The sequence below is a fragment of the Chlorocebus sabaeus genome, chromosome 16 (assembly GCF_047675955.1).
Source record: "Chlorocebus sabaeus isolate Y175 chromosome 16, mChlSab1.0.hap1, whole genome shotgun sequence".
Taxonomy (NCBI): Eukaryota; Metazoa; Chordata; class Mammalia; order Primates; family Cercopithecidae; genus Chlorocebus; species Chlorocebus sabaeus.
Window position 1 is genome coordinate 11,920,248 of NC_132919.1, and position 26,346 is coordinate 11,946,593.

The 26,346-nt window shown below is 36.8% G+C and overlaps 1 protein-coding gene and 1 pseudogene across 2 annotated transcripts in view; one reads left to right on the forward strand and one right to left on the reverse strand.

Moving 5' to 3' along the window:
• MAP2K4 (mitogen-activated protein kinase kinase 4) overlaps window positions 1-26,346 on the forward strand; it is a 120,647-nt gene that overhangs the window by 53,625 nt on the left and 40,676 nt on the right. For both annotated transcript variants that reach the window (XM_008010410.3, XM_008010411.3), the window contains 2 exons: window positions 6,050-6,224; window positions 19,640-19,759. In XM_008010410.3, coding sequence (XP_008008601.1) covers window positions 6,050-6,224; window positions 19,640-19,759 — 295 coding nt within the window. The remainder of the gene's footprint in view (window positions 1-6,049; window positions 6,225-19,639; window positions 19,760-26,346) is intronic.
• LOC119620398 (small nucleolar RNA U3) lies at window positions 1,747-1,825 on the reverse strand (annotated as a pseudogene).

Below are 26,346 nucleotides of genomic sequence, written 5' to 3' on the forward strand. Positions count from 1 at the left end.
GTAGAGTGAAATCCCTTTTGATGCAGTTGTGAATATAAATGATACTACACGGCAGCAAAAGAATTTGAAGGCAGTTATTGATTTGAAAGCATACCAATTACTGAATTTCTTAAAAATATAAATTCATAAACACAGGGGAAGGTAAACCACAAACTGGGAAAATATTTGCAGTGCAGGACAAGGGTTGATGGTGTTAATAGGTAAGGAACTTGTTAGTAGAAGCAGCGATAACAAAACAAACACCTGGACTAGGAAGGCTCAGGGGTGCTATCTTAGTGAGTTATTCATCAGAAAAAAAGACACATTTGTTCACCAGATAGCATAAGAATGTTCAACTCTAGCAGTTGAAAAGAATGATCTAACTCTAACAGTTTTCAAATTGGCATGAGGAAAAAGGTGCTGTTGACTAAGTACAGTGGGCACCTTTTGGCTGATAGTACTCCTAAATCAGTGCAGGCTTGATACGCAGCCGTTCCAGTAGTGATACCAATTATTTAAAGACTGTGTTAAAATATGTTAAGTGAAATCTGTAAGCAGTAGGTATAATACGCTATTTTTGCAACCTATTCCCATAGTATAGAAAGATACAAAGTAATACGTACTAAATTGTGAATATTGGTTTTTTTCTGGATTATGATTGATTTTTCCATTTTCCTTTTTATCTTCTACCTTTGTAGCTTTAGGAGGGATTTTAGATTCGGTAATCTGGTTGGAAAAAGCAGTTCAAGTTCTGGTCCTGCTGCTGAATTTGCACAGCAAACACACTGCATCTAATAGAGGGTAGGGGTGAAGGTAGACGATGTGGCTAGAACTGTCCTAATAACCGTACTTGACTGGCCACTGTATTTCTTAAAAAAAGCAAGGCTACCTGCCTATTTACGAAGTCCCAGGCAGCTTTATTAGACATTGTATAGAAATACAGCTTTTCTCAGTGTCCAGTCTGATTGATGTTCTGGGACATTATGTCACGGTTCTTTGTGTGTTTGTGTGTTTTTTTAATCTGTAGGATTTCAGAAATTTCAGACTAGTAGATTAGTCTGGGTCAATGAAAGGACAACTAAAATACAATAATTTTAATTCAGTATTAAATTTAAGTTAACAGATGCATTTGTCATTTCTAGCCAGAAGATAACAGTCAGGAAGGACTTCAGTGCAAACATGTAGGCTTAAAAAAATTAGTTTTCAGATTTTAATCTAACAAGATAAATCTCCGATATCAAAATGTAATTTCTGTACATTGAATTGTACTTTTAATAAGGCCTGTATTATATGAATTCATGCCCTATATTAAGTATTCTATCTATAATCTTGCATGTTTTGAAAAAGTTAGGACCATTCATATTTCACTTCTTTTGAATGTCTGTGACATCTGTGGCGGTTTTTTCCGGATGTATGTGTGTGTGTTTTCTCTAGAACGTGGAACTGCTAAGTCTCTGGGAACCAAGAATTATTAGATGTGGAATAGTAAGGCTCTGAAATCAGGGACACCAGAGTTAAGAATTTTGTGTGTGTGTGTATTTTTTTGTGTGTATTTTGTGTGTGTGTATCTTAATCAGATTGTATTGCCTTATTCATGTGTTTTTTGCGGGGTACTGTGGTATGGACTAGAGAACTTGGAGTGACTCATGAAGAAACCTTGGAATGACACATGAAGGATGATAGGAAAGTCGTTCTGAGGCAGGATGCTTTACTGAATTGTTTTCAACCAGGGTATCAGACATCAGGAATGAGTTCAGGAGAATGGAAACGTGTTAGGTGCTCTACAGGTTCAGAGACACTTTCTCCAGTAATGAACTATAGAAATGACCCCTGAAAGTATAGTCTTAAGATTCTATTCAAGGAAATACTTTTGGCCTGTTGTCTAGAACTGCTCTGTGGATTTGGAGACAGTTAGCATCCTTGGCCCCCAGCCACTAAATGCTAATTGCACTTCCCAGTGATTGTGATGACCAAACTGCTGCTGATGCTGGAGGTGTCCGGGCACTACCTCCTTTGAGAGTCATTGGGAAATAAAATAATGCTAGGGGCTGTATTAATTAAAAGTAAGTTTGTTTGCATCTAAACAACAACCAGGATAGGAACAAATAGTGGCTTAAACCAGATAATTTATTTCCCTTTCCCATAGAAAAGTCTGGAGATAGGAAGGCTCAGGTTGGTGTAGTGGCTTCATTGTTATTGGAGTCAGTGCTATTTTCTGCTCCATCATTCACAGGACATTATTTCACTTCTGCAGGGCATTGAGGGTGGCTGGAGCTCTAGTCATTACCTACATTCCAGGCAACAACAAGGAGGTTGGAGGAAAAGAACAAGAGTCTTTTTCCCAACTGAGTTAGCTCCTTTTAAGTACTGTGTTCCTATTTTCCACCTCTAACTGCAAGGAATGTTGGTGACTTAGCTCCGGCTGCAAAATACCACACACTAGGTGGCTTAAACAACATAATTTATTTCTCACAATTCTGGAGACTGGAGAGTCCAAGATTAAGGTGCTGGCAAGGTAGGTTTTAACCTGAGGCTTCCTCCCTTGGTTTACAGGTGGCCACCTCTCACTGTGAGCTCAGATGACCTTTTGCACATGTGAGAAGAGAGTGAACTCTGTGGTCTCTCTTCTTGTAAGGACACTAATCTCAGTGGATTAGGGCCCCACCCTTCATTAACCTTCATTGAACCTTCATTATCTTCTTATAGGCCCTGTCTTCAGTACAGTCACGTTTGGGGTTAGGGCCTTAACATGTGGATTTTGAGAGGGAACACAGTTCAGTTGATAGTAGTTGGGAAATGTAGCCTTTTAGCTGGGTGCATTGCTGCCCCAAGTAAACGAGGATCTTGTTAGGGAGGATGAAGAGGAGAATGGATGTTGGGTGACAGCTGATAGTTACTGCCACAGTGGCTGTTGTCTGAGTTTCCAGGTTGGTAATGAGAACCTTGGGGTTGGAATCCTATGAAGTGTTCATTGGAGGCAGGTAAGGGTGATCTGTATAAAATAATGCACAGAAAATTATGAAGGGAAAGATGAGGGATTTTAGGAATTATTTTTATTTCGGGGAGTACATAGTAGGTGTATATATTTATGGGAATACATGAGATGTTTTGATACAGGCATGCAATGTGTAATAATCGCATCATGGGAAATTGGGTATTCATCCCCTCATGCACTTATCCTTTGTGTTACAAACAATCCAATTGTACTAGGAATTATTTTTGATAAAATATAGTCCCCATTCTCAAGAAAGTGATATCCTAAGGAAAAGTTAGGGAACTTTTTTTTTTTTCTTTAAGAGTATAATTGTAGGCAAATATTTATCAGCAAATAAGGGCAACTTTGCATCTTTATTGATTTCTATTTTTCACCAGTCTTCTCATGGGGTATGTTTTCTACTGTTTATGTTCTTTCTTTCCTAGGCCGCTTACATAGTTTAGGACAGAAATTGATTGACTGCAGAGTTTAATGGTAACGTTCTGGTCCGGTTCCTGTATCTAGTCACTCCAGCACTGTATCTATGTATAGCCCTTCTGTGGAAGCCATTGTGGTTGTACCAGCTGTTAAAACAATTGCTGTGAAATGGACTCAGTTTTACTGGAAAGATTGCTAGCCCAGTATAAAGATGAATGTATGAACATGCCTTGCTGATGTCATAACCGTGGCATGTTTTTCTGTGTTTTTACAGCACTTTTTCTTTGTAAATGAGAAACTTGGAACTCTGGGTAGGAATCACGTTCTTCTCTTTTAACAGTTTTACAGAGATAGAATTCACGTTCTGCAGTTCACACATTTAAAGTGTATAGTTCAGTTGCATTTAGTATGTTTACAGAATTGTGCATCTGATACCTTATTCAATTTTTGGATATTAGCCCAAATGATACCCTGTATCACTTAGCTTTCAACCTATTCATTTTCAAAAAGAAAAAAAGGGACTTTATCCAGGAACTATACAAAAAAACTACAGTGAGCTAAACTAATTAGTAGAGATATTCCATAAATACTAAAATATGATCTTTAAAGTAATAGAGATAATATTATAACCATTTTCATTCTGTAATTTCTATATAATAATGAAGTATCTTTCATTTCAGTTCTCAAGAATGCTAGCATAAGTATTATATAGCGGTGTAGTCATGAAAGTCACAGTACATCATCTTTACCATATTCTCTTGGTTAGAGGCAAGTCACAGGTCCCACTCACACTCAAAGAGAAGTACCTACACAAAAATATGAACACTAAGAAGGTGGGGATCATGGGGACTTCCTGCAGCCTGTCTGCCACAGCCCCTCAATTAGCGAACACTTTATAAAATTTTGCTTCTGATTTACAAGTAATCTTAATTAACTTTTTTCCAGCTTCCCTCAGTGGTAGATTGGTGCTGTATATTTCACCAGTAATTAAACTATGCCATTGAGATAGTATTTATTTGCCAAAGGTTATAGAACAGTAATCATTATACATGGAACTTCTTCATGTTAGAACTTTTTTCAGACTTAATCGTCTATTTCATGAAAAAGATTACCAAGAAAAATTTCCTATTTTTGCCTAGACCTGAGTTCCATCCTAAAAAAGATCAGTTTTGGCGTCATCTTCACCTAAATGGTCACTTATGCTACTAATTTCCAGGCTTCTTGTGACTCTGGATGCTAGAGTATCAAATAATATGGGTGAAAGGATTTTGAACTGAAAAGCACTTGAATGAATGAAGCTGGTGTTGTCACCTAGTATGATTTGAAAGTCTGTTATTTGGAACACTGATATAGTAAATTGTTATTTAGACCAAGTGTCTGAATCTTTGAAGTGTAACTTTGAACCTTAATATTAGAACATACGATTATTCTCGGGGTGGGGGTAGATTTTAAAGTTCTAAGTTTTTGGGGAACCTTAAAAGTTGCTACAGAATACCATTCTACTGATTGGAGAAAACATTCCTAAATTTTGGAAGAAGAAAAATAAATGACCAAGCACATAAATTTTTCCTGTTGGTTTCATAGGATCAGAGTTAAAAAGAAATCTTGATCATTTCGTATGAAACTGAAAAATGTAGTTGATATTTAATGAATTTTTTTCATTGTGTGTGTGGTTGATAGTTTGTTCCTACACATTGGGTTTGGTGTGTGTGTGTGAGAGAGAGAGAGAGAGCAAGAGAGAGAAACAGATTGGTTTTACATTTTTCATTGGATTTACTTTTTTGTAAAGCATGGTTAGAAATTAATACTTTGATCTCCAGGTTGAGATTTTGGAGATGATTTTTTATTTAATGGAAATATGTAATGAGTGAGCTCTTTTGTCTGTGAGCCACTTATTTTTTATCCCATTGCTTTATCGAACCAGGGCTGAAAATTTCAATTTTGAATAGCACATGGCAATTTTCCTCTTAGAGCCAGCTAGCTGTTCAGTTGACTGTTCTCCCACCTCAGCATGGTATTAACAAGAACGGGACAGTATACTAAGGCACTCTTTCCCAGACATTACTGGAATCATCTGGGGGTCTTTAAAAATACTGTTTTCTGACTCCTGTCCCTGGATAATTCTGATTTAATTGCTATGGGATGATACCTGGGCATTGAGATTTTTAAAATCTCCCCCAGGTGATTGTAAGGTACAGCCAACTTTGGGAATAGTTGTACCAACTGAAGATTGAGGCACTGGAATAACTAATGTTGGGTAAGATAGGATAAGAACTTTTTTCAATGAGGTTCGCAGCTCTTGGGATTCTCACTTGATAATGCTGTTTGGATAAATCCTTATCCAAGTTTGAATAAGATCTTATATTTAGAAATGAAAACTGATCCGCAGAATTAATAAATGGGAATTGTTTAAGTCTTCTTGGGAATTTGTTTTTATGAATCCCATTGAAGCTATGTCTATTGACTACCTAAATCTAGATCATTCTTAATCCAGTGTGTAAAAAACCAGGATGACACAAACGAAAAACTTCAAAAACCTGGAGGTCAGACTATTTTAGTAATTTAGAAAACATTTTTCCCACACATTAATCAGTACTAAAAGAAAAAAGTTAAAACCTATTTAAAATGTGGAAAAATTGCTTCCCAATATTTTAACAGAGAGAGACTGAGAACACACAGCATTGAGTCATCAGGAAAACTGAAGATCTCCCCTGAGCAACACTGGGATTTCACTGCAGAGGACTTGAAAGACCTTGGAGAAATTGGACGAGGAGCTTATGGTTCTGTCAACAAAATGGTCCACAAACCAAGTGGGCAAATAATGGCAGTTAAAGTAGGTGATGCCATGATTATTTTTGGTACTTTAATCCATTAGGTGAAATTTCATGGTGCAGTAATACCACTGTTGTGTTCCTACTTTTGTGGTAAATGTGGATGTTTAAAAACTTGTTTCTCCAACTCCTTTGAGGGTGTTCTGTGTAGAGGTTTCTTACTGGTGGCACATTTTCTATCTCTTTGGAAACATGAGTGTATGAAGTGTGCATGTTGATTGCATTTTTGGCATGATGCATTAACATGTTTTAAACTTCAGGCCCTTCTACTGCCAAGGTGAGTTCAGGCTGGGCGGCTGCACCCCTGGGAGCAGGGCAGTGCTGCACTGAGCCAGGCGGGAGCTGGAAGAAGACGCAGCACACTGGGTTGGGCAAGGTGCGGGGCTAGGGCTAACAGCAGTCTTACTGAAGGTTTCCTGGAAACCACGCACATGCTGTTGCCACTAACCTCAACCTTACTCGGTCCTGACCGGCTCGGCTTCTGTTTGTTTATTTCATCTCTACTCAGTACTGCCCTGTTCCCTGGTTTTAAAGTTGTACTGAAATGCATACCTTGTGATAATGTTGTCACATTTTGTCCTGATTGTGAGTGTCATGCCACTTAATATGTTCATTAAAAAGAAAAAAAATGGCCAGAAAAGGAAATTTGATCCATAGACAATACCTGGCAAGCTTAGGCTGGTACCTGTAATGAGCTGGTGGTTTCCATTTGACTCCTAGTAGTTTCATGTAATGTAACTTATTCTTTTGTTTGTTTAGATGTTTAACAAATCTTTGCTGTATGTAAGATAGTTCAGGAAAATCAGCAACAGCAGGAACAACTTGCAAAAACAAAGGAAAAAAAACCTAGCTGTGGCCATACCCTCTCTGAGCTTAAAATTCCTATGGGAACAAAAATGTTTCAGTTTACAAGAATTGAGAATGGATTTGCATATAGTCCAAGCTGATCATCTTCCTATTAGTGTCCTATTTTGAGAGTTTGTCAGAGTGGTTGATAAGAGTCCTTAGTTTTTTCTTGACATTTGAGAATGAATTTATATTAAAATAAAATGCTTTCTGTGTAGAAGTCTGTTGTGAGCCAAACCTTACTGTAACTATTTTAGTATCCTTCATTGTTGAGCATTTCTTTTTACTGGGTCATATGAAAGTAATGTTAAATTAGTGGTGGGGAAAATTTTTATGATTCTCTCTATGGGTTCTTAACATTATTTTTGGCTGTATTTTTAAAATGTGGTGAGAACTATAGACTTTTCGTAGGCAGATGTATATATACACAACATTTTACATACAAACCACAGACCTCTGAAGATGCACAGGTGAAGAACTCTGCATTATGTGTTAAAATAAAATGTTTTCTTGGAATATGCAGTGATTTCCGTATTCCTGTCTTGTGCCACTGCAGTATAAGTGGAAAGAATCATTTTATTTAGACTCCTGGATGAGTGTTGTATTGTCCTTTTGCACTACCTGTGTGTGACATCCAGTTTTAGTTGGCTGGATCTTAAGGGAAAGGTTTCCTATATAGTTAAAGTTGTAAACTTTTCTTTCAGGTACTAGGGAAAGTAATTTAAACAAATTATTTCCTGCTTTTTACAGTTTGTGTTATGTGTGCTTCAACTTTGTTGATGAACATTATAAACTGTTTTAGTAATACGGATTGATTTTAGCCGTTGTTAAAGAGGTCATAAAGGTAAAAAGAAGGTACTTCATTTTGACATTTAAAAGTTTTTCTCACTGATTAATTTGATAATATTTTGGGTTGTGTAATGCTTACTCAAGTTTTGTAGGAATTCAAGAATGAAAATAGGAAATTGTTGTCCATCATTTGTAATTTTACCTTATCAGTGGCTACTGTGACAGCTCCAGTTGGGATGCTATTAAAAATCCCAGCTGTACGGGAAGAACTTTCAAGGCAGTCATGAGACCTACAAACTGGTTGCTGTCACATGTATACCCACCGCATGGTACTACCTAGCTTTGTTCACCATCTCAAATTCTTGAACACGCGTAGCAGTTGGGGATGGGAGAGGATGGCAATACAACACATCAATTAACATATCGATGAGGAGTACCTTTGGATTCCGTGACTTCATTAATACTGAAAGGATAAGTGTTTTTGCATTAATATGCATTAAAATTTGATACCAATCGATGACTGATGTATGCCATCTCTGAATCAAAGAATGTATTTATTGTTGGTTTCTTCAAAGAATAGTCTTTCATCACACTTGAGAGAGTTCATTCATTCCTCACTTAGGTACATTGACTGGATTGACAGGCACAAATATACAGAATCAGTATATGATTAAGGAGGAGTTTGATTTGAGACTTTACAGTTGAAGGAACCATGAGACAGTGGTTCACACAGCTGAGAGCTTTCCATTGCTGTTGGTGAAATGAGAAACACACTTGAAGTAACTGATTGCTTTATTAGATGCTTTATTAGATGTTAAACTGCAGTATTAGATGTTTACTTTCAGTATCTATAGAAAAGTGAACTGTGATATTAGCTTGATTTTTTTCTTTGTATTTTTCCTCATTTTTGGTTTTGAGGAAGTCCTCCCCCAAATTTATTTTGCCATATGTAAGAAGTATTTGAAAAAGGTGACTTCTTAGTAACCAGAAATAATTACCCCAAAGACTTAATCTAAAAATCAGTTATGATATAATCAGATTTAGTGAGGTAACATTGTAAGGGTTATACTTAAAACATGTTTTTGATCTTTGGTTTGAGGACAGTCTCCCAAGCTATCAGTGAGTTCCTGCATTAGGACCTAAGATGTGAACATTTTTTACCCATTAGTTTTAATTGCACATGCTTGGGGAAAGGGTCTGCTCTCCTGTGAGTGGGAGTAATTTGTATAGTTGTGCCTGAGTGACTAGTCTTAGGGCTGCCTAGGGCAAAGCCATTGTTGCCTCTGGGGTTTCTTAAAGCTCAGGAGGACAACCTTCAACTCTTACCAGGGATTTACTTCTGACTGTGATCAGTATCCTTTACAAATAATATTTATTTAGTGTCCTGTTTTGCACAGTGGTGGGGTAACCACTGAATGAAAATATTATACATGAATAGTCACTGTCCTCTACATAAAGTAGGTGTTTGCTCCTGGCAGGGTTAAATGTAGCAGGGTAAAGCCCAGAGTTCAGACCAAATGTTTGAAGAGGCAATTAGGATTAGGTTTCTGAGCTAGGGTTAGAGAAATTCAGATCTGGGAGAAACACCTAGCATCACTGATCAGAATCAGGATCCCACAGAAAATCTAGGGACACAGGAGAAAAGAGAAAGAGTAAATGAAATGTCACAGCTTAGACCATGGGCTTACAAGCTCAGATGGCTGACAGAGGGAAGAGTGATTGCAGGCCTCCGATACCTGACAGTATGTTCTCCACCTGACTCTGCCTGCAGTGTAAAAAATCCTGCATGCCTAGAGTTCCAGCTTCCCTGCTGTTTTCTAGCAGACTCATGTCCAGATTGACTTCTTAAAGGTATGCATGCCCTTTTCATGTTTGTAGAATATGTGTGAAAACCCAAAGGAACGTGGAAAAGTAAGAGTGAAAATGAGAGGGAATATAAGGACTGAAGTTCCTGTCACTAAAGATGATGGCAGGCAATGGAATCTGAATTGTTGTGTGAAGGGTTAATACTGTAATAAAGCTGTCATCTCATTGAAGAACTGAATAATATTGAGCAGGTAGGTGGGAATAAGAATGTGTCATGTTAAATTTGTCATTGTGGATCATTATGATGACTTTTCAGTCTTCTGCTTGAGAAATTACCTGGATTAATCAAGAAAAACAGATCTGTTGTTTGAGGGTAGGTGCATAGGCCAGATTAAGTTAGCAATGTGACCTGGTATGCATGAGTTTCAAGTGTTTTCTTTCTGTTGGAGATCTGCCTAACTTGTTCTTTTGAACCTCAACTCTACCCTTTCAACTATACTATTTCATTGGTGTGAGTCTTGCTGATCCTGGCCTGTTAACCTGATTTTGATTCCTGCAATCCTGCCTCTCCTTGGTATTTGGATTTTGGCTTTAGTGTCCTTGACCTGGAATTGAGACCCAGCCTAATCCTGATGCTTAATAGTAAGGATGAGAGCCCTCTGCTGACAGTATCAGCAGCCCACAGCTCAGCTGTTCTCTGAGCAGAATGGAACTTTAATTTGCTGGTTGGGTAGGCCTCCATGGTGTAGATAATACGGCGAGTATGGGAAGTCAGATATCAGAAAAGTATGACTTGGCTTGTTTTCCTGCCACTGGAGAGACCATGCCACTTCTGTCAAAAGTTCCATTACCAAATGATTTCAGTGGGGATTATGATGATGAATAATGATTTGAGGAGGTTCATTTTAGTGTTTAAACACTGGTCTTGCATGTTCTGAAAGCACTAGAATGATGCTGGGATGGCCTTCAATTGGAAAAGTTCCTTTTTGATGGCATAGAGTGCTTTGTTAGGCCATTTTATTCACTTCCAAAGGGCCGCAGTGATCATATTTGATTATCCAAATCACCTGTGGGATGCAGATGCCATGGCTCTTTTGTTTAGAATTGAGACTGTAGTCTAATATCTTATGCTGTCGTTTGGTCAGATCGTGTGACTTGACTAAGGCATCTGTGACTGACTGAGCTGTATTCTTTTATGCTTCCTAAGATTGCTTCAAAGCTATGGTGGTCATATGAAAAGTGTAAGCAGAGCATTTCCAGGAGGAGGCATATTCAAGAGCTGTGGCAGGGCTGTCCTCTTCGCAGCCTTAATTTTGAACTTAGGTTGCTTATTCCCAGTATACATGTATGTTTTTTTTGCTGTCACTCCAAGTTAGTGCTTTTCAGACTGTCAGTTTGTTGAACTAACAGAATTGTATGTGCAACCCAAGAAATAAATCAGTACTGTTTGGGGTTATGTGAGGGTGGGAAGTGGAGACTCTACCTATAGTCATATTGGAAGCCCTTGGGGCACCAGCTCCGAGGAATTAATAGGGGTACAATTAAGACAGTTTGGAAACGGTTGCTCTAGGTGAATTTTAGTCAATCATTATGTGTTTTTGAACACTCTAGAGATCTGGTTTCTGAAACCTTCTACCATTACTTGGTTAACCTGAATGAATTTTGACATTGGACTAAATCCCAGCTTATTTGGTTATCTGGAGAAAAACCTGTTTTTTGTTTGTTTGTTTGTTTGTTTGTTTTGTTTTGTTTTTGAGACACAGTTTCACTCCATCGCCCAGGCTGGAGTACAGTGGCACAATCTTGGCTCACTGCAACCTCCGCCTCCTGTGTTCAAGCGATTCTCTTGCCTCAGCCTCCCAAATAACTGGGACTAAAGGCATGTGCCACCACACCCGGCCAATTTTTGTATTATTAGTAGAGGTGAGGTTTCGCCATGTTGGCTAGGCTGATCTCAAACTCCTGACCTCACGTGATCTGCTGGCCTCAGCCTCCCAAAGTGCTGGGGATTACAGGCGAGAACCACCACGCCCAGCCAACAACCTGTATTACCATACCTCACTCTGCATGGGTGTCATTTGAGCCAGTATTTGATACATTTCCTGCATATTTTCTATCATTCTTTGTCATCTTATGACCATGCCTCTGATATTTGTTGAATATATCATATTTCTACTGCTACCTCACTTTATTGTCGTAAGTACTGAAGTGATGGTCTGTCATTTATCGTCTTTAGACCCTTAACAATTTCAGTGCTAAGATTGACATCGCTTCTTTAAATGTGGATGAGTAGTTAGGAAGAAGATGATACCACTCTTACCAAGGCATGTCAAACTTGTTCCATTAACTTGGTCCTCAGGGCAGCTCTTCCCATAATGTAATATAACACATGCTTTTGGAACTTATCTCTCAGGTGCTCTGATAATACGTAGCAGAAGGTAAGGTAAAAGGAATTAAGTGGATCTCAGTATCCCCAGTGAGAAGGATGGGGCTTTACTATTAATTAATTAATGAGGCTGAGATACAACTGAGAGTTTATTAAATTGATTTTAAAAGATTTGAGTGATTTTGCAATTAAGAATTAGCAATGTTTCTTCTGCCCTTAGTAAAACCATTTGTGTTTTCATAATTGAAAACAGTTGACTTAGCAGACACTTATTTTTTCACAGGAAAGCAAGATTTACATCTGTGATCAGCATTCCAGATATCTTGCTTGCTTCTTTTACTGTTTGTTTTGGTTAATGTTGCCATCTGCTTTGACCTTATTAATGATGGCTTTGTGAGATATCATGGCCATTTTCGTGTGTGATCTATTTAGAAGACTCTGGCTGATAAGGAGGAACTCGTACCACAAATAAGGAAAATGAGAATACCCAAGATTTTCTGCAGCCTGGAGGAAGGTGATAGGATATTGATGTGCTGCTATGGTTTCTAGGATTTTCCAGTTTTGGTTTCTAGGATTTTCCAACTTTGTATTACAATGGAATTCTGGACATTTTTGCTGGGAAAGCAGCAGATTTGTAGGGATCAGAATAATAGGGACACTGTAGGAGTGTGATCCTTGCTCTCCTATCCTCTACATCACTGACTTCGGTTGATCTGATGTCAATCATTGACTAGCAGTGGACTCCCCTTCACATTTTATTTATAGACAGTAACCTTAAGAGGGATCTTTAGCAAGGATTACTTAATGAACAATTGAAGGGTATGTTTATGGCATAGCAGTATTGGTGTTTGTAGATCACAGAAACTGGATGCATTTTCAAAATATTATTACAGCTGTATTAAGATAATCTTTGTTCTTTTCTTCTTTTGATTTTTAATGCTGAACCTTTGCTATATCACTCTTCATTTTCTGTGGAGAGGAGGTCCCATGTGCTGTGTTTGCTCATGTACTAGTTCCAGAATTTCTGCATGGGGGATAAAATACTTACTGATGTCTGCCTGGTACAAAAGGTAGACAACTGTCATAGGGAGCTTTCGATTTGCTTCTTGTCTTGGCTGTGGTGGTTTTAGCCATCATGTAATTCGACAGGACAACAACTGGCAAATACTTAAGGAATACAGGTTCTTGTTTTTTTTTTTGTTTTTTTTTTTTTTTTTTTTTTTTTGAGACGGAGTCTTGCTCTGTCACCCAGGCTGGAGTGCAGTGGCGCAATCTCGGCTTACTGCAAGCTCCACCTCCTGGGTTCATGCCATTCTCCTCCCTCATTCTTCCCAGCAGCTGGGACTACAGGCACACGCTGCCACACCTGGCTAACTTTTTTGTATTTTTAGTAGAGACAGGGTTTCACCGTGTTAGCCAGGATGGTCTCGATCTCCTGACCTCCTGATCTGCCCGCCTCGGCCTCCCAAAGTGCTGGGATTACAAGCGTGAGCCCCTGTGCCCGGCCCGGAATAGAGATTCTTTTGGTAACCTTAGATGACAGTAGGTGCTTTTGTAGGGGAACAAGCACCCTGCACTGAAGTATGGGCTTTAGCTAACCTAGTTATAGCAAATTCCACGTAGATTGCTGAAGAGTAAATACCTTCTGGTATTCTGATTTTGGTTGGTGGTGAATTGAAAATGATGCTTTGCCTTGCTAATGGCCAAATTACTAGTAGTTTGCATTATTTTATCTTGTGTCGATTTGTTTTAATTGATCCCTAGAATAATCTCTGAAGCCCTATACTGTTTTCTTGTAATGATTGAATTCATCACCTTGCTGAGTTTCATTGTGTCTGAGTCCTAATTTCTGATCCAGGAACTCACCTGTTTTTTACTTTGGAATACTCTACCCATTCCTAACTTCTCTAAGCAGCTACAGGTGTACTTGTGCAGCGGGGAGATCTGTCTCCTACTCTGCTCTTACTGTCTATTTATACTGCCCTCTGGGACCCTCAGCTGAGCCATACAAACACCTGACAAGAATTTGTCATGTGAGAATTTAGAGATCTGCCAGGACTGATGGTCATTCCTTTCCACGTCAATTTTCCCATTTCTTATGCCCCTCACAGCTCATTTCTCCATGCATTGTCTCCATTTCAAAACAAAACAAAAATAGCATCAGTTAGAATTGGTAGCCATTTTGTAAGTTTATTTGATTATGTTGCTGTTTTCAAGTGTCTGTGGCACCACTGCTTTCTAAAGTTGTTTTCTGGACTCCTCAGTTCTTGATTCCTTGCATGTTTGCTGATGATTCATATCCTTTTCGCCTAGAATGTTCAGATCCTAGGAACTGACACCTGTCATGTCCTCTGTGGAACTTCTGTTTTAATGAAGTGCATATATGTCTTGTCATCCAATCGTTTTTTACTCTTGAGTCTTTTGAGTATATAATGACCTATTTTCCCTTTCTCCATGTAGGAATGGGATCAGGTAACCCAGAGTGCCTCTTCACACACATTGTTCAAGAGATAGCATTTGTTTTCTTTCTAACAGCTTTCTTTCTATAGCTTGACTTGGCAGGAAGAAAAACTGGGTTGATCTGGAAGAATCAATAGTTGTCACATCAGGACACAGGCAGTCACAGAATGGGTCATTTCAAGGCAGGCCCTGGTGCTTTGGGATAAGGTGTGTGCGCCTGACCTCTCTAGTAACTGAGATATCTTTGAGCACCCTAACATGTAGATGTAAGGGTTAACTCTGAATCAGGGTGACTGGCAAGGACCACTATCAGAATCAGCTAGGTATTTATTGAGCATCTAGGCACAATGCTACTTGGTGACCTGCTTCTTAGGACCTACAACATGAGCCTTTATTTTGCCTCGTCTGCAACTCCACCCTTAGCCATTGCGTTGTCAGCCTGCCCTCCTTTGCCACATTTGAGTCTTCCTAACCTTACCCCTTAATAGCGATCACTTCATCATCGTGCTCTTTCCCACTATCCCTTCTCCCGGTCTCTTCCCACCCATGAAAACAAATTTAGAAAATGAAGGGAAACAAACAAACAAAAAGTCACCATTTTGATGGGATTGAGGCATGATATCTGAGTAAGAAGGGAATCAATTACTTTTCCTTGACAGTATCTACTGCCTGTTTCTCTCCATCCTCTTGTTTGCTTCTTTTTCTTTGCTCTTCCACTCCAGTCCTTAAGTGAGTTTAGTTTTATTAGTTCCTCTAGTCCCTTTTCATTATAGCAATGTGTCATAGTCTGCTTTAAAGTTTTTCATACTTACCGATGTTTTACTGCTAGTCATTCATGCCTGGTGAGCACCAACAAATCGTATGTGAGAGATGGATTTGGTAGGGTTTGGATACAAGGCTGGAGAATTGTGTCAGTGTGAAGAGAGAGCTTCCCTGGAGATCTCAGTATAAAGTTAGAGGACACCTGGAACAGCACCACTTTTACATAGTTCTTCAGTATCAGTAAAAGGTTATTTATACTTTAAATTCAAGTTGTTAAAAATGGAGGCATTCCACATGAGGCTAAATATTATTCAAGATTTTGATCAATAGATGTTATAAGCTGTCAACATTTAAATATACCAGTGACTTCTAGGTGCCATGTTGCACCAAAAGAAGGAAAGCAACCTTTCAACAACTGGGAATTTGGGACATTTCTATATGATTGGGACTGTTCACCAAGTGGATGTTGCTGTGTTTTGCGATGAGGTGGAGTAGAGGGCAAGGGGATCATTTGTAACTGAAAATTTTTAGCTTGTCCTATGGGACTTGTTAACTTTCAATTACTGCAGCCTAATCCATACAGAACTCCCAGCAACTAAATTTGTGGCTGATCCAACCAATGGCATGAGTTGGACTGGCAGTTATAGAAAAATTATGTTCTTTGGAATTTTTTTTTTTAATTGGACAAGAACCATGCATAATGTTAATAGTCTTAACGCCAGATAACTGGGAATGTAATCTTTTTTCCCTGTGTCTCTAAGTGATTCTCAATTGGAGTCGATGTTGGCATTTCTGATGTGTATCTACCTGCTGTTTTTACTGGCCTTTACCTGCTTTACTGGGCTTATACTCAACCTTGAATACAGATTTGGACACCAGTTGAAAAAATTAACTTCAAATTTATAAATTTCTTTACTGTAGAAAACTACTTATATATGTAGAGTAGTAATTTTTGTTTTGATTTTCAATGTTTTCTTTATGTTATATTCCAAATAAAGTAAAACTTGAATTAATCTGAAAATACTTTTTATTATTGGGAAAGAGATGTGGATTTTTTTTCAAGAAACAATTTAATTTGTCCTGGGGGCATGTAATAACTTAACACTAAGTTAGTAAAGTTGTGTTCAGTAAAAGAGCTCAGTAACCCCATAATGAAAAAGAATGATTTTGAAAATAATATAAAAAACTTAATGTTCTTGAGTTGATTTTCTTAAGTATTTTATGGTTTCCTGTAGTTTTCATTCTACTTTTTACTGGCAGGGAAAAAAGGTTTGCTGAGCTCAAGTAAACAGCCTTATCTAACTTTTAAATTTATATAAATAAATGAAATTTTCCTGTTACTCAAGGTTTTTTAATCAATGGTTGTTGCTTCTGAACATTATGATTATGAGAATTTCAAGTCGTATAGTTGGTGTCACCTTTGTACTTCCATTTTTCTGTGCTCGTAGGGACAGCTTTATAAAGGGAAGAGAAGTTTGTTCTTATTGATGTGTTCAATTTTTAGGTAGTTCTGCTCCTTTAATGTTAGAAGATCCTGGACTCATTTGATTCAAATGTAGAAGTCTTTCCTGTAGATCTTGTTCTGATGGTCGGTTAGAAAAGCTTTCTTGGTAGTAGCTTTAGTCTCTAAGTACGCTCTGATTTGAATCGTTGATTGTCATTATGTCTTCTGCTTGAATTATTTATTGAGTTATTAAAATCACTAATTTGAAGTTACTGCTATTAGAGGCATGTGTTTGCAGTTAATCCCCTTTTGGGATCCTTTAGGCCTTTTGAAATAGTTTATTAATTGCTCACATGATAAATGTTACAGTTCAACCCTAAAACATTAGTATAATTAAGAGTTAGCTGTTATTGCTCAATTCCAAACAATTCAGATGCAATACCAGCAGCTACTTTTCTACCCACTGCCAGGTACTTAGACAAAATGTTCAGAGAGTGTGGGGAGGTGCTGATCTATTGAAAAGCACAATCAGCTTCATGCTATACTAGTAGGCATTCAGCTGCTCTGTGTTCTATTTTGTACTAGAAGTGACATTAAAGAATACTTACAGTTGAATAGGTTTTCCTGCCAGTGATCTCAAAGGTTAGAGCTGTGCTGGGAACTCTCTACATTCTGGTTAATAACAGTTCTGTCAGTGATTGTCTCAGTGTTAGGTATCAGTAAGATGTTGGAACTTCAGTTAGGCCTTTATATCATGTAATCCATATATCCTTTCTGGAGTTACAGTAGGGTTTTTGGACACTGGCTCGCTCCCTAAAGTCAGTTCTTGATGATAACTATTGAGGTTTTGACTGTAATATGCTTTCTAATTGAAATATAAATATTTGTGCAAATGTGTATTTAGCATACCACACAACCAGTTTTGCAAAACAAAAAATAAACTAGTAAAGAAGATACCTTTTAAAATAGTAGTTTATGTGTATTAGTGTATTTCCATTTGCCAATATATTCACACTAGTAAAAATAGAAAAAAATACATTTGTTAACACCTTTTAATAGTGAGAATTAGGTAGAAATCTTCCCCAACCAAAGGGTTATTTGATTTTTCTTCCCTACTTGTCTCTAATTAACAACTCTTCATCTATTTTAAATTTAGATATATAGGATAATTAAGATTCTTTTATAAATAATTTCTTGAATTAGCATTTTCACAGCTACACGTTGAGTTATTTTTTAAAAAACAGGTATAAAGGTAAAATATTTACAAAAATTATTACATCATGCTTTGTACAAATACAGATCACGTCTATTTTGACTTTTAAAAAATATCCTTTCTGAGCAAACGTGCTGTGAAGTAGATTTAAAAGTAAGATTAATAATCCATAAACTATGAAAATAATCAAATTGAGAAGGGAAACTTTCCTTAACATTAATAGAACTAGTCTTATTTTGTTTCTATTTTTCATTCTTACTTTAGTCCTTGTTTATCTGAGTATTGATATTTAATATAAAAGTTGTAGATAAATCTGTATATAACATAGATGACAGTTAATAAATTTTATTTGCTTATGAAATACTGTAGCTAGCAAGCTGTAAATTTTAAGTAGCAAAATTAAATTTGTTTGGAATATATGGAATTCCTCAAAAATGAAACTGAGAGAACCTACTTCTATTCCTTAAACAACTGCTTATTCTCATGTCACATGAAATACATCTTTTGTATCTCTTTGTGCCTCTGGCTTTTCTGTAAAACGGGCTCAAGAATTTAATTGACTGCCTTCATCCCTTTCAAGAACATTGACAGATACCTCGAAGTCTTTGGAAGACAAAATGCCACCTTGTGTATTTTTTGATACTAACTTGCCTTGTAAGTACATACTATGTATTGTACACAGTGGCGTGGTGTGACATTGTGAACTTTTTTATGAGAACAGAAGTTGTTTGCATGCTTTGATGTTAAACTATAATTTTATTATTAATTTTTTAAAATTTCTGAACATGATTCTTTCCTATCTCTCCATTGCAGTGGGAACTGTCCCTCCCAACACCTCTGTGTTCTGTACTGTTCCTGAATAAGAGGTGGGAGGTGGGGTACTTATGTTTTCTGGCAGTCTCTTAGAAATGTGCAAAGAAATTGTTGTGCCACTTAGTTAGGAATATATCCCTGGTCTGCAGTAGATGGAGGAGCGCTTTATCAGCTTAGGAATAGACAAAAAGAGCACTCTATTTCCTCATTTTTAGGCTTTCTTCCACAGGTTTATGCTGCCCTGCATGCTGACTCGTGGGTTGGAGAGTCAGGTAGAACTTTTTGTTTTTAATGTATAGAAAGTGCAGTTAAAGGACAGAGTCCCAGTCTAGGATTTTGGAGACCTGGATTCTTGTCTGTGCACTACTCCTATACTAGTATTCACTTTATCCAGTTCTGGACTGTTTCCCATCTTTATGAATGAGGACACTGTGGTATGGGGATGCTAGTGAGTGAAGAGGGATGTTCTTGCATTGAATGCCTAGATTCCATACAATTTTGAAACGGTGATTAAAAGTATGTATAAAGCTACCTATAATTATTCATATGAAGCTGTTACAACTCATTATCATTTTCTTTATATTTGCGTATGGGGGTTAATTTTTACTGCCTAAGAACTTCATTGCATAACTCCCAACATTGTTAGTAAATGCTTATGGTTAAATTGCCCTGTCTCCTTTAAAGGATTTCTGAGTGCTGTTTGTTAAACTTTCTGTGATAAAAGTAATTCTTGTGAAGTGTAAGGAAAGATGATAACTTTCATATCTGGTATTTGTGAAGCTTGCTTGGTAGTTCTTAGTCTCATGGTAGAGGTTTTTCTCTACCATGGGACTAAAAATTATTGTTTTTTTGACAAAAGTATTTTGTTTTTTTGATGTCTTTTGTCATTCTTTTCCAGAGAATTCGGTCAACAGTGGATGAAAAAGAACAAAAACAACTTCTTATGGATTTGGATGTAGTAATGCGGAGTAGTGATTGCCCATACATCGTTCAGTTTTATGGTGCACTCTTCAGAGAGGTAGGAATAAATTGGGTTTTAGCTGACTAATGAATATCTAATTGGGACAAATGAAGATGGCAGGATTTGATTCTATTCTTAAATGCAATATATTAGTAACAAGTTAATATCTCAGTATCTTAGTATGTAACCATGATAATGTACATATTAACTTCTGACTGTTTTTGGGTGGTGGGTAAGGGGTGAATCACACATACGTGTGTGTGTGTGTGTGTGTGTGTGTGTGTGTATTTTAGTATTTGTGGCTGTCATTTGTAAATCTCATACAAATATTTTATGTTCTTTAAGAACCTGAAAAATCAGCTGACTTCTAAATATCAGCACTTTTGCTACAGTTTTAGATTTTCATTGGGCCTTGAGCAATGCCCCCCCCACCCAACTTTATATTTTACCTTTTACTCATCTGTCATCAAGCATATATCTGCATTTAATATAAACACTTATGTGTCCCTGCCCATAATCCTGAAGTATACCCATCAGACATGGAAATGAACAATTACAATGTAAATTATTTTTTTCTAGTTCTCTTATCCAGATTTTTGTGTAGAAGCTAAAGCTCTTAATTTCTTGGTGTTATAATCCTGTTTCCTCTGGTGGTTTTGTGTCCCAACTTGGGTTATCGTTTCTGCTTCCGGCTCTCAATCCACTTACTCATTTCCAGTCATCCAGCTGCCTAAAATGTGGAAGTGAGTTTGGGCTAGGAGTAGAACTGGAGCTGTAAATGAAGCAAAACGTTATGGTATCCTAGACTGCCATCAAAAATTGTGATACTTAGTTGGACTTGAACTGAACTGCTAAGCATTTCAAATACTGTTTTAAAAAAGTACCTTTCTCATTTTGCAAATGTCAGTATGAATAGCTGGGTTGTTATAAACTGGTAAGAAAAACCCTCCTACTCTCTCATCTTTTTGGGATGGGATTATAGAGTGTATCCTTGGGGTTTGTATTGTTATTGGCTTTAAAATTAATATATATTTTTGAAACAGGGCTGAATGTAGCACTGAATAGAAATATGAAATCTTAACAATTGGAAAAGATGTTAGAGGTTAGTTAATTCTAAACCTAATTCTGAAATTTTTATTTGTTTTTCTGTACTCTTACTAGGTAACTAGTAACAGCACATTCTACTTTATGAGAGATTCCCATTTCTTTGTTGAATCACTAATTGTTAGTTCTAGACTCATGTAGTTTCTTTCTATTCCTGTCTTTTTACTTTTTAATGATGAGAATATTCATTTTTATGACCAGATATACTGTATTTATTAATTTTCTTCCATCATTTCACATCAGATTCCATTACATCAGTATACAGTCATGTGTTCATGTGCATGACTGTAACTTGGACCTAAATATTATGTAATGTTATTCTAAATGTTTGGAACTTTCTTCATGTTGCACAAGAATCTTGCCATCTCCTCCTCCCTTTATTCCCAAACTGTGAACTTTTCTTCACAATCATTGAATCATCACACCATATGCAGAACAATAATTAATTAGGGACTGAATTAGATATTCTCTCCTAACTAGATTCTGTGGTAAGTTTTTTCAGTGCTGTATTCATTTTCACTATAGACTTTCCCCACCTCTACCTGAACCCTAAATCACCTCCATAGTGCTGGAATATACCAATTTATTTCACTCGTTCATTTATTTAATCATTCAAGTACCATTTACATACCTAGCCTCGGGCTAGATAGCGTGGGAGTCTGACTACATGAAAAGAAAGCCGAGTAAGTCGTATTTGTGATTGACAAAGGTGTGGAAACAAAGCACAGAAGCTTGGAGTAGCGTCTGAGCGATATCCTAATGGTTTTGTTATCATGGATAGCTGAGTCACATTTGGTTTTATGTCTTAGAAGGATTGAAGGGAGTTGACATATGCAGCTGTAAACACTAACATTAGTTGAATGCTTTGCAGTTTTCACATATATTTTCTTCCCAATAATCTTTGGGATTTGGTGGTATTATCCCCTTTTTTCAGATAGGAAAATGAAATCTAGTGTATTTGACAAAAGTTACACAGCCAACAAGTGGCAGAGATGGGATTCCAGAGACAGAAATCTCGCTGTTCCTTCTGTTTTATTACAAGTGGTCCAGAGATGAAGATACATATATAGATGTAGATATATATGCTTTTTAAATAAGATTTTTGATATGATAAGATGCGTGATAAGGTGAAGGCTTAGGAACTACACAGTTAAGCTGTACAAAGACCCAGAATGCCTAAGTAGATGAAACATGAACTTTACCCCCAAATTAGAATGCAATCTGTAATAGGTACTTTTTGAATAATAAAAGATTAAGTTTTAAGAAAGCAGAAAGTAACAACTTTTACAATAGTATGTTTTACAATAAAAATATAGTTTTTCAGTAGTTTTACAATAAAAGTGTAGTTTTACAAGAAAAGTGTTACTTTTATTATTCACCTTTAAAGAGTGAATAGTAGAAGTGTATTTCCCCAAGTTACGAAGGTTAAAAATATTAAAATAGCCAGGCACGGTGGCTCAAGCCTGTAATCCCAGCACTTTGGGAGGCCAGGGTCAGTGGATCACGAAGTCAGGAGCTCGAGACCAGCCTGGCCAATATGGTGACTCTATTAAAAATACAAAAATTAGCCAGGCGTGGTGGTGCATGCCTATAGTCCCAGCTACTCGGGAGGCTGAGGCAGAAGCATCACTTGAACCTGGGAGGTGGAGGTTGCAGTGAGCCAAGATCTCGCCACTGCACTCCAGTCCGGGCAACAGAGCGAGACTCCATCTCAAAAAAAAAAAAAGAATAATAGTATGTGTGTGTGTGTGTATACATATATACACACACACACACACACACATACATATAAAAGAGATTTAATAAGAGTTTAAAGAAACATTTTTCTTTTGCAGTTGATGAGTTACATGTACCTTTTTTGGTGACATGACCTTGAGTTCCAATAATAGACAAAAAAAAAAATCTGAGTTCATGAAAGGAAATAGTAGAAATGAGTGTATGTAGTCAGGACTTTTGACCTTACCTTACTAGCACTGTGAGAGAGACAGTGCTTTCAATTCCTGTTACTGTGAGACACCCTCCAGGGATTTCATTTCGCCTAATTTATACAACCACTGGACTTCAGCTTTTGATTTGGTTCAGTCAGCCATCCATCAAGGAGCTTATGAGATGTTACTTTTCTCATTCTTGCAGCGACTGTTTATTTATTTTAATTTAAATGTTATTTAAATTTAAGGGATACAAGTGCAGTTTTTTTATATGGATATATTGAGCAGTGGTACAGTTTGGGTTTTTAGTGTATCCATCATGCAAACAATGTAAATTGTGCCCATCAGGTAATTTTCCATCATCCACCTCTTTCAACTCCTCCCTCCCTTCTGTGTCTCCAAGGTCTCCAGTTCCGTATTCTGTCCATGTGTGCCCATGATTTAGCTCCCACTTATAAGCGAGAACATGTGGTATTTGTCTTTCTGTTTCTAGGTTGTTTCACTAAAAATGGCCTCCAGTGTATCCATGTTGCCACAAAAAAAAAAAACAAAACATGATTTCATTCTTTTTTTAATGGCTGTCAGTATTCTATTGTGTATGTATGTCACATTTTAAAAACTGTGGACATTTAGGTTGATTGCATGACTTTGCTATTGTACATAGTGCTGCAATAAGCATACCAGTGTAGATCTCTTTTCGATATAATGATTTATTTTTCTTTGGGTAGATACCCAGTAGTAGGATTGCTGGATCAAATGGTAGTTCCACTGTTTAGAGATTAATCTTGCTGTTGGGTAATATTGAGCTTCTGAAAGTTCCGTCACTTATTCAGAGCAGTGAATAGTACTTAATACTGAAGTTGGTAACTTCTGTGTTGCCATTGTCTTCAACCATGCATAGTTCTTTCTAGGATGGAACCAAACTCAAAAAAAAGTCCAAAGTACAGCTTGGATTTGGTTTAGATAAGTTACTAGGTCACTCAATTGCACGTGTTCCTAAGAGTCATTTTCAGGCTTTGTAGGTAGGTGGAAAAAAGAGCTTGATATTAATTGAATGATGGAAGTAACTGCTAGCCTATATTTTACAAAAAAGACCTAACATTTATCTTAACAGTGCTGAAACCTAGTATCACTTAAAAATTTTTCTAATACATAAAATTTGAGAATTTCATAGCAGGTAAACTCTTAAAACATCTTTTGAGGTTGGGCAATAAATTCTAGTGCAGAAAGCACTGTTCTTGAGTAACTTCTAAATGTAGAAGTTCATCAGATTATAGAAGGCAGTGATGCTGGCTGAAGCGAGTTATCGCCCCCTTTTTTATCCTTACTTCCACCCCTCTTCTCCTTTCCCTCTTCTTTCTCCTTGCAAGTTTTAAATGCAGCTTATGGAGGTAAAATTGACATCTGATAAACTTCCCATATGTAAAGTGTACAGTTTGATATGTTTGAACAAACATATACGCCTGTAGAATTATCACCAAAATCAAGGTAATGAATATACCCATCACTCACAAGTTTCCTTATACCACGTAGGTAATGCCTGCCACCTCTCTGCTGTCCCCATCCTCAGATAACCACTGACCTGCTTTATACCTTTATAGATTAATTTGTATTTTCTAGATTTTTATATAAATGGGATCTTACAGTATGTACTTCTCTTTTTCAGTTTGTCGTCTTTCATTCAGTATAATTATCTTGCATTTATCAGTAGTTTCTTTTTATTGCCGAGTACTATATGTAATGTTCCATTATGCAGACAAATCAGTTTGTTACTCATTTACCTGTTGATGGCCTTTTGGATTGTTTTCAGTTTTTGTCTATTACAAATAAAGTTGCTTTGAGCATTTATGTACAATTGTTTGTATAGACATAAGCTTTTATTTTCCTGGGGTAATTTCATGGGAGTGGAATGGCTGGATCATATTGCAGGTGTATGTTTAACTTTTTAAAAAATGGATAAACTTTTTTCTAAGGTAGTTGTACCATTTTATGCTTCCATCAGTAGTTTTTGAGAGTTCTGTTTCTTCCATGTCTTTTCCGTCACTTAGTATGATCTGTCGTGTTAATCTTTAGCCATTCTAGTAAATGTATGGTGTAATCTCTTTGTATTTTTAATTTGCATGTTTCTGATGACTAACAGTGTTGAATGTCTTTTCATGTGCTTATTTACCAACTGTATATCTTCTTTGATGAAGATCCTGTTAAAACCTGTTGTACATTTTTATTTAAATTGGGTTTTTTTGTTATTCAGTTTTGGGAGGTTTTTAAAAATATATTTTGAATACAAGTTTGTTATCAGACCTCTGATTTGCAGATACTGCCTCCTGTCTGTGCTTATCTTTATATATATATATATTCTTAACAGTGTTTTTGGAGATCAAAAGTTTTTAATGTGGGCCATTAAAATTTTTGATATGGGCCAATTTTTAAATGTATGTATTGTACTTTTTATGTTGTATGTAAGAGCTCTTGTCTAACTCAAGCTCACTTAAGATTATTTCTTATGTTTTCTCCTAGCAGTTTTATAGTTTTAGGTATCACATTTATACTTACCCATTTGGAGTTAGTTTTTATATATATCGAGAGTTATATAGTGATGGTTTTTTTTTTGCATGTGGATATCCTTTGCACCTTTATCAGATATCAGTTGTCCATATAGATGTGGGTCTATTTCTGGACTATCTGCTCTGTTCTGTTGATCTGTTGTTTGCACTAATCTCACATGGACTTCGACTACTCCAGCTTTGTAGAAAGTCTTCAGATTTGAGAGTGTTGGTTCTTAAACTTTGTTCTTTGAAAAGTTGTTTCAGCTCTTTCATATCCTTTCTATTTTCATCTGGATTTTAGAATCTTCTTGTCAATTTCTACCAAAAAAGACCTGAAAAAACCAGCAAAAAAAAACAAACAAACAACCTGTTGGGATTTTTTATTGGGATTTTGCTAAATTTGTAGGTCTACTGGGGGAGCATTGATATCTTAACAATATTAAGTCTATTGACCCTTTGCTGTGGCATCTCACTTTATTATTTTACATCTTCTTTAATTTTTCTCAGCAATATTTTATAGTTTTTACTGTGTGTCTTTCATCTTTTTACTAGAGTTGCCTTTAAGTGTTTATTTGTAATGCTGTAATATATATTCTTAATTTTCTCTTGTGACTAATATGCACGAATATCGTTTGATTTTTTTATATTGATCTTGTGTGCAACAACCTTGCGAAACTCAAATTCCAGTTGCTTTTTTAGCTCCCTTCAGATTTACTACATAGATCATCATTTTGTCTGTGAATAGAGAGTCACTTCTTTCTTCCCCAGTTAGTTCCTTTATTTATTTTTGTCTTGCCTTATTGCACTGGCTAGAACCTTCAGTATGCTGCTGAATAGATACGGTGAGAGTAGACATCCTTGTGTTTTTTTCTGATCCTAGAAGGAAAGCATTCATGTTTTCATCATTATATATGATATTAGCTGTGGGGTTTTCATAATTTTTTTTTAAATCAAGTTAAAGAAGTCTCCTTTTACTCATAGTATGCTGAGAGATTTTGTCAGGAATGGATGTTAGACTTTTATCAGATTCTTTTTCCAGATCCTTGAGATGTTTTTGAGATGTATG